Source organism: Seriola lalandi, unplaced genomic scaffold (assembly GCF_002814215.2).
Source record: "Seriola lalandi dorsalis isolate HSWRI2012SDOR001 ecotype SW California unplaced genomic scaffold, Sedor1 jcf7180002054580, whole genome shotgun sequence".
NCBI lineage: Eukaryota > Metazoa > Chordata > Actinopteri > Carangiformes > Carangidae > Seriola > Seriola lalandi.
Window position 1 is genome coordinate 347,257 of NW_019525133.1, and position 16,289 is coordinate 363,545.

General features: G+C 41.7%; 1 protein-coding gene across 1 annotated transcript in view; it reads left to right on the plus strand.

The window, feature by feature from the left end:
• The first annotated feature begins 1,587 nt into the window (after positions 1-1,587).
• The window catches only part of LOC111663792 (glutamate receptor ionotropic, delta-1-like), a 236,941-nt gene continuing 222,239 nt past the window's right edge, over positions 1,588-16,289 (plus strand). Inside the window, exons 1-2 of the mRNA XM_023418119.2 lie at positions 1,588-2,069; positions 3,723-3,878. Of these exons, the coding sequence (XP_023273887.1) occupies positions 1,991-2,069; positions 3,723-3,878 (235 nt within the window). The 5' untranslated portion in view covers positions 1,588-1,990. The remainder of the gene's footprint in view (positions 2,070-3,722; positions 3,879-16,289) is intronic.

Consider the following 16,289-nt stretch of genomic DNA (forward strand, 5'->3'; position numbering starts at 1 on the left):
AAGGGAAATAATTCATTTGATGGTATGTTCCTTTCCTCAGTTGCCAAAGATATTGCTACATATAAACTGTGATATATAACACTGATACGTGGGCTGTAGTACATCTACTGTTGTGTTCCACTTTTTAGATATCAAAGTTCTGGACACACTTTCTTCCCCTTTAGCCCATTTTTATGTAAAGGACACAGGCATTGATGTAGCAGTCTGGGCTCACCATCACAACAAGAAACGACATGAATCGTTATAGAAAAATTTTAAAAAAGATGGAGACGTTTTGCGCAACCACCTCTGCAGTATCCACAGGTGACCAGTAGGGGTAGTGTGTGATTTTACAACAACTTTGGAGGCGTGGATGTTTATTCCTCCTGCAATGAAAACCAGATGATTACAGACCATGACCATGAAAGTGATGTGGATTAATTTGGTCTGCAGAGTGGTAAAGCATTGTTTTCCTCATTAAGGATTGCTGTTAAGATTAATAGAAGATTCCTGGAGCAAAACAAACAAATAACCAAACAGAAAGATAGTTAGTGAACAGTGGAGAGATGGCTGCCTCTGTTTGCTCTACAGGTGCCTTTTTTTCTCATGCATCTTGCTGAGGGAGCTGTTCACTGCCGGTGGTGCTGAAAGTTTGTTCTCTGCGCCTCTGACAGACTTAACCAAACAATTAAGAGATATTTCCGTTTTTATTGGAGTCACGAGAAATATCCTTTAATTGTAAGATTATGCCCATCTAGCAACTCCGTTCCTTGCACGACTTCTTCCTCTTCTTTCCAGCTCTGCACACGCCTAGCACTGTTCAAGCACTGTGAGGCGTGTAACTGGTACCCAATAAGAATTACTGGCACCCTGCCTGATTCGTAGAAACAGATTGTCGTGAAAATGAGCCCACAATGCCTTAATCCCGCGATATAAATAAATGAAAATAAATAAAAAACAAAAACGTGGGCGTCAATTTGGCTGAAGCAGCATTTAACTAATCGAACAAGTCATGCAGCTAAGACAAAACACTGAGCTATTTTGTGTTTGCTTCTCTGCAGAATGCTCCCCCGTTAACTCCGTCCAGCTGTTCTCCGGTTGACTCAGGCGTTGTTGCTTCTGTCACGTCTGTCCACCTCATCCATCAGCCCTGGCTGAGGAGCATGGTGTGTGTAAATCCTTCTCTCTGCCACATCAGCTGCGGTCCGTCGCTGCTGAAGTGCGCTGAAAAAGAATTGTGTCTCGGTCTGTCTGCTCTCTCACATCTTCCTTGAAAACGCCAACTTCTCCAAAAGTAAACACCGCCGTCGAGTTTTCGCCTCTCGTTTGTTGGGTTTTTGCTTGTGCCACGCACTCGTCTTTCTTTTCAGTGAAACATTCAGGCTGAGAGTTTTTTTTTTTTTTTTTTTTTTTTTTTTTTGATTTGCCTCTTGTAACCTCCAATCATGTGTTTAGTTATCGGCTCTCCAAGCGTCTTTCTTCGGCTGGTCCAAATCATTTCTACCCGGGTTGTCGGGACAGCAGCCGAGTCGTGAAGTCTCTGCAGTCACGTGATCGGGACAGTACTGAAGAGTGCGTTTTTTTCGGAGTGTGTAGCCTATGTGAGCGTCTCTCCGTGTGTAGTTAGAGGGGTGTCCCTCCTCCGCATTTTTTTTGCTGCTTGCCATGCTTTAGACGCCGGAGTGCAGGGAGAGAGGCGAGAGTGAGAGAGGTAACGCCGGTCTCTCTCACCGGGCTACCTGTCTTTTCAGTCTTACCCCGGGTCCCCTTCGGTTCCTCCGCGTCTGTTTGAGAAAACCTTCCTGTGGTCGGCTTGTTTTTGTTGGGATAAAAAACTGTGATAATTTCTGTAGGGTTTCATGCGGGTCTGGTCTGCCAGGAGGAGGACCGCGGCTCTGTTTTGCACTGGGTTTTGATCATCTTCTTTTTTTTTCTTCGGTGCTCCATTTGGACAGTAGGGTATAGGACAGCCGAGCAGAGCTTGGATGAGCCACCTCGCTGAAATCCCGAGATGGAGTTGCTGCTGATCTGCCTTTCCCTGTGGATATTGCAATGCAATTCGGCCAAAGCGGACTCCATCATACATATCGGTAAGCGTCCAATAAAACAACATGCTGTTTGGGTTAGACAGGTGTTAAGGGAAGGCGTGCGGGAATAAAGCTCAGCCAGCGCATACTGCGTTGATCACAGGATTTTGTTGAGAGGGCGGGATAAATAGTCTATTCAGCTTGCATCCTGTGTTTAAGCAACACCTTGACTCTCAAGCGAGTTGAAAAGTTGCTGTTTTGTTAATGGCAATGCCTCTGACCTTTACTGCCGGAGATGTTTTGTTAGCATTTATCACCAGTTATTTATTAGCCAGTTTTTGCAGGCATTCACTTTTCGACGGCAGATCACTGCATTCATGTTGGCTTCAGATCTAAACCTCACCACTGTCGGCCTGTAAATTGCTATTCTGTATTCAAACCACGGATTACAGTAATCATGGAGGCCTGTTTCGGTGAATGTTTGACGAAATTAAGATCCAGCAGAAAATGGATGAGGCTTTTTTAGACCAAGGTACCTCTTGTCTGAACCCGACAAGCCTCAACTTTCGCCGAAACGTGACTGCAATGTCAATAACAAGACAGAGGGAATGTCAGTGGAGTTTCGTTTTAGAGATGCAAAACGCATAGAGCCTCTTTGTACTCAAAGTTCAAACCAGAGCTGCCTTTTTTCAGAGATCGTGGAGGCTTTAAACTCATCATGGCATTCAGGTGGTTCTGTTTTGGTGTTTGTCCTTAAACAATGCATTACATTACATTTTATAGTTTTGAAATACATACATGATCTCCCCTCTCTAAACACACATACACTGAATGAGTGCCTTGGTTTGTGGTGCCTTTTAATGCACACTGTCACGCATCCACTTATAATGACTGGCTTTGTAATCTAATATACAATATAATATTTTAATGATAAAAATGTCAATGTCACTGTGAGCAAATCTCGTCTCGGTGCTCCTCTGCTGCTGCTGCTGCTGCTGCTGCTGCTGCTGCTGCTGCTGCTGCTGCTGCTGCTGCTGCTCACACTTTACTGCAACAGTCTGGCAAGCAGCAGGTGCTCAGTCACTGGCTTAATACAGCGGTGGGACTTCATCCAGATGATATTGGCTGATGCTCCGCATAACGTTTGGGTACCTCAATTATACTTCTGGTTTCCTGAAACCCTTCTCCGTGATATATGTGCGTCTCCCGACAGCAGCTGATGCCATTTCGATAAACAGGGGGAGAAAGCGAGAGGGGGGTGAGACAGTTAAGCTTCAGTGTGCCTCCCACACAAGGCCAATGATGCATACTGGTTAGGGTGCCACTGATCTAGTAGAAAGCCAATTATTGTCTGTCTAAGTTTGGATACTTTATGCATCAAATCCAACAGTGTTCATGTGATGAGGCCTCGTCGCTGCTGAACTCTTCTCAGGGCGTACTGGAGACGCACATGTTGCAAAACGTCATGGTTAAATAAACCACAAAAATATAAGACTACATGTCACCCGGTCTTTGAGTTACGCATCTCCAGGGCAGGTTTTTTGGACAGTCACATTAAAAAGCTTCAATATGTAACTATCTGTAACAGCGATGGTCCAACAATGAAGGTGCAACTCATTCATTTCTCCTCCACCTCCAACTCTACTGTGCAGTCACACTTGACTCCCTCGAGTTTTTCTTACTCTGCAAGTAACTTGTGATTATTTTATTGGTCAGGTGCCATATTCGAGGAAAACGCTGTGAGAGATGACGAGATTTTCCAACTTGCCATCTCAGACCTGAGTCTGAACGACGACATTCTGCAGAGCGAAAAAATCACCCACTCTGTGAAACTCATCGAGCCTAACAACCCTTTCCAGGCTGTGCAGGAAGGTAAGCGCGATTCCCTCCGGATCATTTTCTACAATACCCTGCTCTTTAATTTGATTATTTGGGACTGCCAGGCATGTCAGGTGGGCGGTCTCTTTGGCTCTGCCGCCTCTGGTTACGATGAGGCAACAAGTCTGATGCGTAGTCTTGATTGCCCTGATCTTATGGGCCCTGAGCTGGTGTTGCTCGTTCACACGTTGATCAGTCAGTGCGATGTCTAGTGGAGCAGGCAGTGATGATGATCCACGTGTCTGTGTGAGTGAGGAAAATGGCTGTGTGTGTGTGTGTGTTGCCACCTGCAAAGCGCTGCGTGGCTGTACACCATATCAAGGTGTCTTCTGTGGTTGAAAAGCTAGGTGGAAGCATTGCGTTAGAGCACAGCAGCTAAGAATAATATGTGAAATAAAAACAATTTGAAGATGATCAAATGTAATTCCAGCAGGAAAGAATATTTCTGGCGTTTATGTCTTTTTGAAAGATGAGTGCTGCAATCTTATTCATGCACATTTATCAGCTTTCAGCATTTTTGTCTGTGTTTTCAGTGTTTTGTCTGATTCCCCATAATTGTTCAGAATGTATACACCTCTGCAAAACAGACAGGAAATTAGCAATAAAGTGATTTTAGTCAAGGTTATCGTTCTTAGTCATGAAAAAGTGGACCCTTACAATGTTGACTACAAACGTTATTAAATATTCTTCTGTTAAAATTAATCATTAAGACTTTAATAGGTTCCCAGGGACCTTCAAAGGCTGTTTATGTCCCCTGCACTTAGTTACCAGCCTGTACTTTTGTCCCCAGTTGCACAAAAGGCCTGGATGACTCATTGCTATTCATAGTGCCCCTGACAGGCACAGAAAGATGATAATAAGTCCTGCCGTTTGCTATAATTATCCAGTGTCATTTAGCTGTGGTTCTTGACAATGTAAGAGATATCTGGGATTCTAATTCACATTACCTTTGTAAACTTAAGTCCTGATGAGGCTCACGTGACGCAGACAGGTTCTTTAAGGTACACAGAAAGATATCCCGGCTTGCTGCTGCAGAGGTAAGATAAAAAATTTATTACACACATGTGTGACTAGGATAATTTATCATTCACTGTTGCTTGAGATGCAAAACTTGTAATTAAACAGAGTTGCCAGCAAATCATTTCCTGTTTGTGCAGTACTCTAATTAGTTCAGTAGTATAGTCAAAGATAGAGTATTTAAAACTTACCCACTTTAGACCTACACCACTTAGTGGAGAATATACGCACTAAACTCATATTAATTATCTTATGTGTTCTTTTGACAAACCTCTAAACAATATACTTTTAATGGCATGTCTGTACAAACCTTAAGGACACACAGAAGTTGTTGATGATGCTGTAAAAGAAACAAACAGTGAAGGTGTCATAATAGTGCGTGTTATTCTTTATTGAAAAAGATCTTATTTCCTCTAATTGAACTGCCTTTCGTTGGCCTTGATTGGGTATCATTTCACATGCTTAATTATTGTTTATGTTTAGGCTCCTTATAATCAAATATTCTTGAAGGGGTGATTCAGCCTCTGGAGAGAGTGAGGAATAATGTGCAGTCGATGACATTAGGATCGATGGGTGGCCCCGGATTCTTGCACTAGACACAAGGCAGGGTGGCGAGTGCTGAGTGACAACTTGGATAAGTTGACCTTTTGCTTTGCTCTTTTGTTCACTGCCATCCCACTGTGAGTGGCAGTCAGGACCTTGCCATTGAATGGCAAAGAGATGGGGGGGCAGAGGGTGGGCACAAACATGGAGGGGACAGGGGTGAGTGAGGGGAATGAGGATGAGTTGATAGAAAAGGAGGATAGTGGCTGTGGAGAAGATTAAGGGTGAGAAGAGCAATGAGGATAAGAATAACCATGAGTACCAGCAAAGGTGGGGAAAATTGAAAAAAGAAGAGAAGAGAATTCTGATGAAGACCTGAATAAACATGAGTGGAGAAGTGCAGCAGGAGAGTTAAGATAGAAGTGAGATGATGGGGAAAATTTGCCAGCCCATTGAGAGGAGTAGTTGCAGCGTCATGTTTGTCCTTATTTGGCTTGCTTTGTCCTTGCACTGCTGGAACAAATATTAACAAGGATGTCACACCAACACCATGCACACATCAACACTCAACTATTCAGTCCTCCCACGCTCTTATCGTTTAAAGATGACAGCTCAAGGCTGGTTGGATATACCGCCTGATCACACAACTGGCAGATGCTGTCCTATTTATAGGCTGGAGCAACTGGAGCGATTGAATAGGGCGATTTCAACACCAGGAGCAAAAACTCAGTGGAATATCTATCTTTCGTGTACTGATGACTTGTCCTGAGAATTATGGTTTTTAGATTATATCAGCTTGTGATACAATCACAGGAACAGAATGAAACAAAACTTGTCAGTGCAAAACACCGCCTCATCCCTGCTTTACATTTCCTGTTTAGCTTAATATAGATCAAGATGAAGCACTTGCACCAATGATAAAAGAGGAAAATCTGATATTTTTTTAATTATACATAATTCTCTGGAAAGGAAAGTTGAGATGACTCCCATAATGTGGCGACACACAATTTAACTGCATGTTCTGCCATTTTAATCAGTTTTAACATTAATTTCAACAATTTATTTTCTAGTAACAGTGAGTCATCACTCAGCAGGGACAGTCTGGGTTTCACCAGGATGTGAACATTCACAAAGTCAGTAAAAACCTTAGAAAGTGGAAGTTCAGAGCATTAAACCCAGTAATCAGTTTTAATGTTTTGGATGATCGGTGTATAGTAAGGCACCACTACACACTTTTTTTACACACATATCTTGGACAATCCGATGCTGAATATCTTGGGAATACGATATATCTGATGAATGACATAGATGAAAGGAATGTTTTCTGACACATGTTTAGATTTGCACGGCTCATTTCCCTCCCACTTTCACTTAAAAGTAGAAATTTGTCCTCTAGGGCCTGATAAGTAAACATAAGAAACAAAGTTTCTACAACCTTTCCTGTCTTGTATTTTATTCAAAGGAACTGGTAGAAAGGTGAAAGCAAAGCTGTCACCTTGTTGTGTGATTATGTAAATCCAAACCAATGCATATTTCAAGAAAAGTTCAGTAATCCACGGTGATGTGGATTTCTTTTCTGGAGTTTCTCAGAGGACATGAGCACAACCTCTTCAGATAGATTACCAAATGTAAAGATCCCCCCGTATTGCAACAGCATTGATTTATTCCATATTGCCGGTGAGAGGAAAGGATTGTCATGGGACGGGGCTGAGCCATTTAGTGTTTGTGCATTTATCCTGCCATTAAAACATTTGAGGGATAGTACAAATAAAGTGAACACCTCATAAAAAGAGATGCTAATGCACCACAAGACAACTAACAGCGGGCCAAAAAGGTCAAATTGCCATTGCTGCAGGTTCATGGTCAATAACAGCAAGTTTAACAAGAGTACATCGAGGCAATACTCAGCAGTGTTTCAAGCTAATTGTCAACATACTAATATGTTAACAATGACAATGCTAACACGCTTATGTTTAGCAAGTAAGCAGGTACAATGTTTACCTTGTTCATCATCTTAGTTTAGCATGTTAGCATGCTAACATTTGCTGATTAGCACTAAATATAAAGTGTTTAGGATGGAAATGTCATTAGTTTTGCACCAAAGTACTCGACAAATTTAAATGTTGATCTGATGATTGCAATAGATGAGATTATCAGAATGTATCTGCTTGAATGTTTTTCATTTCATAGCCTTCCACCCAATAGTATTCAAGTTATTTCACACAAAACAAATGATGTGAACCTGCTGGAAGTAATAGATGAAAACGTCATATCGATACACCAAATTGTTTTGGAGATCTTTCAGCCTGGACCAAAGTAGTGGACTGAAGCGGGGGGTAGCAGGGGTTTTAAGGTAGGCTACATTTTTATAAGGTGTCCATATTTTGACAAACCTCCACAGGTTCCCATTGCATTTTAAAGAATACATTTAGAACAAGGCGGGTAGAGAGCATAGCCATCTGGCCACAGTCAGAGGGAGTAGTTTTCTGTACCTCTAATGTGCAGTAATTTGTTGAGTGTTCTGTCCCTCTGAGTCCTCCTCACACACAACACCACTAGTGACCCTCCATTTTCATCTAACCCCTGCCAAGGTAACGTCAAGGAGGATTTCATTCTTTGTCCTTTTTGTCCCTTTAAGCCAATAGACTTTGAGCAACTTGCAGTGCAGTTCTTTTTTGTCTTTTTCCTTTGCTCAATCTGTAATGACAATAGTCAAAATAATGGTTCCTTTGAAAGTGTTGGCATGGGTAGTGTAATATCCTCTATCTGATTCTCTGCTTATGACAAGTCATTACTCGGCGTGCTCTAAACGTGATGGAATGCTGCCCTTTCACTATTATTGTCCCTGTGAATTTAATAATGCTGCATAAATCTTGGTAATGGATTTGTTTGTGTTTTTATGTCTTTTTACCAGCTCTACACAGAAGGGGGGATGATCAGGCCATTTTACCAGCCCCTGTTAATTACCCAACGGTTATTTTAATCCGTCATAAGCTCCTCAGTGGGCTGTATAAAGGCCTGCTGGTACCTTAATCAGCTAAGTGATGTTGTGGCAGAGGTATACCTTTTACCATTTAATCCCTTCACAATGCAAGGCCCACTACTCAGCATCCATGTAGGGTTAATCTTTAGTTGGTTGCTTGAGTGTGCACACTAGCGCACAAAATCTACACAAGTGATTCAGGTCATGGTTAAGAAAATGTGTAAGAAGAGAAATTGATTAGAAAGGCAGAGTATTGCTAATTTCTACTTTGAAAGACATAGAATAGCTTAGTTAGTTTTTCAAAAATAAAAATGATGATAAGGTTAAAACACATACAATGCTGTGCAGAGGATTTAGGCACTAAAAGAGAAATGAGGATGCTTTCAAAAATGATGCCCTGAAAAGTCTTTCTCTATCAGTTAACTTCATACAAAGTGTAGTAAACAGGAAAAAACCTTAATCAAAAAAATATGTGGTGTGACCAAGGTTTGTTCTCAAATCATCTCGGAGAACTTGCACCAGCTCTTCTGTGGGCTTGTCTCAGTCTGTCTCTTCGTGCGATCCCTGACTAACTCCATGATGTTGAGATCAGGACTCTGTGGGGGGTCCACAACATTTCTTTCTGTCCTCATTAGTCTTTTTGACACTGAAGAGAGTTCTTTGTCTTTGACTGTATGTTTGGGGTCGTTGTCATGCTGCAGAATAAATTTGGAACTGATCAGATACCTCCCTGACGGCATTGAGTGGTGGATAAATGTGTAAACAGCTAAAGTCAAAGCCAAAACCCTTGCACAGTACTTCATACCTACCTCCTATTTGTGTTACAAGAGGGACGTAAACACACAAATAGAGCTGCAATCTGGTGTGAGGCTGATCTTCAATTTTGTTTATTGCTACATTGACCAGAAGAGGAGCATTTATTACAGACTCACTCCACAGATCTGCCTCCCACTAACCAGAATTGTAACTGACAAAGATCAAAAAACAGAATAGCATTCAAGTAGAAAACAACAAGGCAAAGTGATGCAAAGTTGTTGAAACATCTGGCATCTGCTGTGTAGCACAGCTGCAAACTTGACAAAATCTACTCAAAGAAAAAAGAAATCAAACCTAAACAAACACACATCTGCAGAATCACTGTGCACCAGCAGTTGGTTTCAGGTATACATTATGTTGCTAGTAGCAACCACGGCTGGGACAGTTCTAATGCATCTGAACTGGCTTTGTTACATCCACCATTTTGTCAGATGTGTCCAGGCATCATATTGACAGCCATCTTATATCTACTTCTCAAATGCCAGTATTGAAGTATTACCTGTATGATTTTGTAGAATTTAGTTTTTCTATGATCATCTTACTGCTATCCAAGATAGCCATTGTATTAGCTGTCTTCTAATGTATTGCTAAATTGCTAGATTAAGATTATGTTGGGATCATTTTTATTCTCATACCTTTTACTTGTGTGGACTTTGTGTGCATGTTTTTCTATATTACTGTGTTGTACTGTCTATGAGAATTGAATGTTGCTCTTTTACTAGTGATAATTAGTTTCTTCCTGACACACACTATGACTAATTTGACAGCTAATATTGTACATTTTTATGAACCCAGTTTCCACATTACTGTACAAACTCATTTTTACAATTCAGTCCTTTGGTGAAACTCTTGTTTATGGAATTTCGCTGCTGATTTTCAATCGCTATCATTCTATTTGTCGTCCAGTACTGTTTCAATCCAGTGTCTTCAACCTTTATTGGAAGTGTGTTTAGCTCGCTGCATAGCTGTGCACCTACACACAATAGTGATTCCAGAGTCTTTTGGGGCCTTAGGCAAAAAATTGTCAGGGGGCCCTCCAATCAGCATTCGAGGGAATGCCATGGAGCCCCTTTAGGAGGTTTTATTACTGAGATGTCATTGCAAATTGTCCATTGGTTGTTTAAGGTGGCTGTTCACAAGCTGCGCCTCTGCCTACACATAGTCAGAAGACTGTCCAGTAAAAATATTGTAACAATAACCACTTTTATATAATTGATAGTGTTAAAAAACATACAGTTCAATATCAACTCAAATGAAGATATTTAGAAAATGACAAGTAGAGCGCAGGTACTTGAACTCATCTTACAGGGCTGTGGGGATACATCAAATTTAAAAGGTTGGGAAGCACTGTAATAACCAATAAATCATAAAGTGCCAGCCATTCAAAACTATACACACACTGAACACATTCCCCTGTGGCATTGCAAGCGCTTTGTCTTATCTTCTGAATAAAAAAATAAAGCAGATAAGCTCACATTTTGGATGTGGTGAATGAACGCTGAGACACATGAACACACACACATGCACAATTGAAATGGATGTCCTGCCTCCTGATACTGACCTGATAAGTCCTATCTTGAGTTTGTGCCATCCTGCCTGGTTTGAGCGTATGATAACACAGTTGGAGGTGCCCATGTCGCCGCTCAGCTTGTGTGGACTTTGCACAACTGAGGATAGTTTATGCATTTCTTGTGCAACTGTGCAATTACAATGTGTGATTAACAGTATATCACAGGGCTTGGATGTGTCGATGCTTTAGTGGAGGTGTCGATGCAAGTGCCCTGTTTGGCATGTTATGGATCTTATTGCAGTATGTTAATGGTTTTTGTTTTTTTTCCTCTGTCTAGTTCATACAGCTCATTTTTTCTCCTGGAAGAGATTTTTAAAGGCAAAATTTTACTTATTTTATTACAAAGTAAATTTTTTGTGAGATTATACCTGTTATGTAACTGACAGTGGAGTGCTGTGGATTATACAAACCTCTACTCATCCTTCTATACCTGTGCCGTTCGAACCATACAGCGTGGATGTCATAGGGGAGGCCCTATGGGACCTGTAGTCTACTGTGGGCTGACAGACACACTAAAGAATATGTACTCCTCCAGATTTTCTCTACAATAGCAAGAGTCAGCAATGTCTGCCAAGTGCTGACCAGCACCTGCCACAGAGGGAGCAGAGACAGAGAGAGCAGAATACAGAAGGGGAGAGACAGAGAGGTTAAGGATGTTAAATGCTGGATCCGCTTAGCAGGCCTACAGGTTTTGTTCTACGTGCTGTACGGGAACAACTGGTCAGTATTCCTCTCCTGCAGCGGGATACCTCTGTGTCACATGGTCTCAACATCTGTACCAGGTGTTTCTTCTGGCAGACTACTCTTGAAAGGAGCACAGAGACATTTCTAAGTATCCAATTATAAAAAAAAAAGAAAAAAAGAAAAAAACTTTGAAGACTTTGAAAAGTGGTTTTGACTTTGGAGTCAGAAGGTCTGGTCTGCCGATTATCTTCAAGAAAAACGTTAGTTCACTTAAATGCCACATCTGATCTATATTCAAAGGAATCATCATCGGCATGCTAAATGTCACCATGAACGTGGGTTTTAGTAATCTTTTTAATTTGAGTAAACAGGGTCAGTCTTGTTGTGACGCATGGTCACACAGTCCCACAAATAAATAAATAGAGAGAGTGAGAGCAATGCACTGATTTGTTTGCTGCAATCTTTCAAGAGATTTCTTGCAGGTTTTTCAGGAAATGAGGAAGTTATGTTTGGTCTGCGATGCAAAACAAAATTACTGTATTGCACTAATTAGAGAGAGTGGCAGTCACTTTGGATCTGCATTTATGTATTCATCACAGTCCCCACGCTGCCACACTGGCAGACAGCTGAGGGCTGATTTCAAAGCATTCTCACCGCTTTTCACACTGCCATGTTTGATCGAGGATTTTCTGTGGGGTCATTGTGTATAAGGCTGTCTAATGGCTCCTGGGTGGTATGTTGGCTGTCTGTGTTTGAAGGACAAATGCAGGACAAATACATTTGAAAACCAGATACATTTGTGATCGGCAAAGTACATAGAAATCTTGACTGATGTTTGACTGTTTGGTCCTCCCATCCCATGATGCAACGTGTATGCAGGATTCCCAAATTTGGCATCAGAGAATATAATTTGGGTAATTTAGCCGCACTGTCAGACCGTGACATCAAACTAACAGGCAACCAAATTTGTCCTGGCCTGCTTCTGTAATCGTTGTTTGAAAGACATTAAGCACCTGTATTGATTTTCCAATATGACAGCAGCATCTGATGCATGACAAATGGCTAAAAGAGGGAAGAATTTATCAGAACACCTGCATGAATGCCACACATAACTCATCGAGCTGCCTGTTATACATACACATGAACACACAACATATGTTTTCCCTATCACAGGTCTCTCAGCCCCATGTCTTATTCATGTTCCTGTCTTCTCTGGTGTGACAGATTTATAACGAGCTGTAGAGAACACTGTGACAGATGTTAGTGCTTTGCCACGACCCCAAACAGCCCCCAACCACGGCTGGGGATTGGCCATCAATACTACTCTACCTGTTAGAGCGAGTGAAGCTGAGACACAGAGAGAGAGAGAGAGAGAGAGAAGGGGAGAGAGAGGGAGAGGGGTGGCCCAGAGGAGATGTTCTGTCCAATCAGATTGATGCTGATGAGGCCCTCGGCCTCTGTCCATTGTAATACATCGCAGTCCCACGTTACTAGCATCATTTCTCTTTGTACACACTGCACACTGTTGTGCTTCGACTTTATTGAGCTGCCTAAAGTGCGCTGAGATGACAGAGATGGGGAGGGAGGTGGAGGTAGAGTGGGCGTGTAAATGGTGAGAGAGGATATGTTTGTTTGTGCGTTGTGTTATGAATATTTGCCTTTATGTGTGCAGTTGTATGCTGTGATGTGTGCGATCGTTTGCGGCAGTTTTATAGATGCAGGTGCTGTTTTGTTGAGAGGTGGTGTTGGTCATGATAATAGTTCAGACTCTTTCACTGACTTCTGACGCTGACTAGCTCAGAGGGAAGTGTGTATAATTTACTACCCACCACCTGCACTTTTGGCGGCAAGAAGACTTCATTCCAGGATGGAAGACAAGGAGCAGAAAATCAGCCCCCGAGTAAATCCTATTAGAGGCTAAAGAGGAGTCAGCCAAAGAAATGCTGCGCGGCTACCTCCGACTTCACACTCTTTTCAGGGAGGGCGGAGAGACGAAGGGAGTCTCACTGAGAGTGAAGGGGTGAAGCAGAGTGAACTGGTGAGCAAGCGTGACAATGGGAGATGGCGGAAGGCAGGGAGATAAGACAGGGAAAAACGGAACAGAGGCTGTGAAATCTCAGGCCTTATGGAAGACAAGAGGGGCAAAGTCATTTTAAACGGCTCACTAGTCTCATTGATGAAGAGATGCCAAAATGTATTTGGGAGCCATTGTTTGCATTACTGCCCACAGACACGGATGCCGAGTGGGACCATCTGTCACAAGAATCCGTTCTCGGTCTTCCTCGCTGAGTCTCTGACTCTCTGTCTCTCTCTCACTGCCATGGGTCCTCTACCATGCCCAGGCAACATGGATTTTATCCAAACATGAGGCTAAGCTAGTGTGTAAGCTCTCTCTGAGTGAAATCAAAACCCAGCTTAAACCTCATGAGTGAAAGCCTAAAAGAGTATAGAGGGCGAAACATACAGGCATCAGCGAAAAACTGGGTCAAATATCCACGCTAATATAAATACACTTCAAACAGCTTGGCTGATGAATAAGTCTTTTACTTTATACTTCAGTGAGAGTCATCACAAGCCCCTGCACAATTACTCTGCTTTTTTTAAGCTCATACACTGATACACTGATTTATTCTTTGGCTCACTCGTTTCTGTGCTCATTCATCGACTCTTTTCCCCTTTGAACAGCACTCGATCCAACACATCACAGCTGAGAGAAAGCTGGTGCTCTCTTCTTACATGGGATGTTTAACATGTTATTGCCTGTAAATTGAGTGATGCACATCTGCAGGTAATTGGAAGGGTGAGAAAAAAAACACCTCACAGCACTTAAGATCAGTCTGTCCTTCTCACAGATTGTCTCCGCTGAAGATAGCAGCTAAGTCTCAGATTAATAATTGATTTGTTATTGTTGTTATTGTTTCAAAAATGTGTTGACTACATATTTCAGTGTTAAGCAGGGCACAATATGTCATGTTTTTTCTAATCTGTCACATTATTACATCAAGGTAAATCATTCTGGGAGCTCTCATGGGATCTGTAGGCCTAATTTTTGTTGTATTAACTCTTTAGCACATGAGTACAAGAGTTCTATGTAGGTTGTATCAAAGCAAGTTGTCATTGTTGGGTTTCAATCATCACTAGAACAAGCTTTTGAAATCCTGTGCCACAGAATTCATTGTATCCTTCTTTTTCTTTAGTTACCACAATGTAAAGAGCTTCTAATTAGATGGCCTCATTCAGCAGCGACATCCAACACCACACCAACACGACAAACATATCCAAAACCAAGAACAAGAAGCAGTGTGTGCGCCCTCTCTCTACAATAGCTAGGGGTCGAAATGTTAGTGTCCAACTAACGATTATTATCTTTCTCTATAGACGTGGTTCCCAAACTTTGAAATAGCACGGCGTCCTTTCATGGTGATTTTTGCAGAAATGTACAGACATACGTGTTCATAAATTTAGATTAAGGATTACACCAACAAAATGTGAATATTGTGAAGCACTGGTCTGCGGTCCAGCGCTGACCTAGTACAACCCAAAGTCTTATGTTCTCTGACAGTGTCATTTCATGGCCAAAAGGTGCTCAACTATGATCATCATCAGTTAAAGCTGAAACTTGACAGGTCACTACTTTAATGGCAATCTATCCAATAACTGTTGAGATATCTGACTAAATGTCAACCTCTAGAACGCTAGAGGAAATGTCAAGGACCACCACAGTAACTAGGATTCTATATCTGCACTAAATTTCAATCCATCTATCTAATAGTTGTGACATTAAGATGAGTTCTTTCAGTCTGGACCCAAGTGTTGGACAGACCAGCAAACCAACATTGCCATCCATACAGCCACGCTGCTAATAAGGCTATAAATGTATAGATAACAAATAAATCAAAGTTAGAAAGCTATAAACAATATGTCGCTCTTAATCAGCGTTTCATCTCAATTTAAGTATCTGTCCAGTTGAAGATGAATTTACAGTTGTAAATATATATATAACATGACATGTAATTACAGATTTAACCATCTGTGACAAATGTGAATCCCGTGATTCACATTTGTCACATTTTACTTACAGAAAAAAAAAGTCACCAGAATTCAACATTTGTCGCAGATAAATAAGAAACCTTCATGCAGGGTAGAGTCATGCTTTGCAGCAGTGCTCTGTCTGCTGTGTATGTATCCTGTTGTAGCAGCTGTCATTAGCATCACTGCTCTTGGTCTGTGTGATGTTTCCTTGTTTAGTCAGTTTTTGGGGAGGTTATTGGGCTTATTTTTTGATTGGTAGTTTTGTGTACTCTGTGGAAAGGAATGCGTGTTCACCGGAGTATCACCATCTGAACATGAGTTGTCTTTTCAAAGCGTGAACCGTGGTCACAGCGTAGAAGAAGATGCTTTAAGCAGCCACAAAGGCTTCTCTTTTTACTTCACCTACATGAGGGTGTAACAGGTTAAGGAGGATCTCTTCACTCAGAGAAAGAGGTGATACAGAGAGCGGTTAGAGCAGCAGTTAACATACTATTTGTGTCTTTAAGCCTTTTTAAAACCAAAGACAATGTGAATTATTCATTATTTCACTTGAACAAGACAGAACAGGTTCATCATCTCGTATTATCATGTCACTCTGAAAACACTTTGTGTCTGAGGTAAACAAAATGACTGCGTGTCTCAAAGCATTTTGCAGCTACAGCTCTCCGCTGTCACTTCAATCACTGCGGCCCTCATTTATCAATCTTGCGTGAAAACAGGCGCAGATCTGAGCGCAGAATTGGTCGTACGATAGGATCCA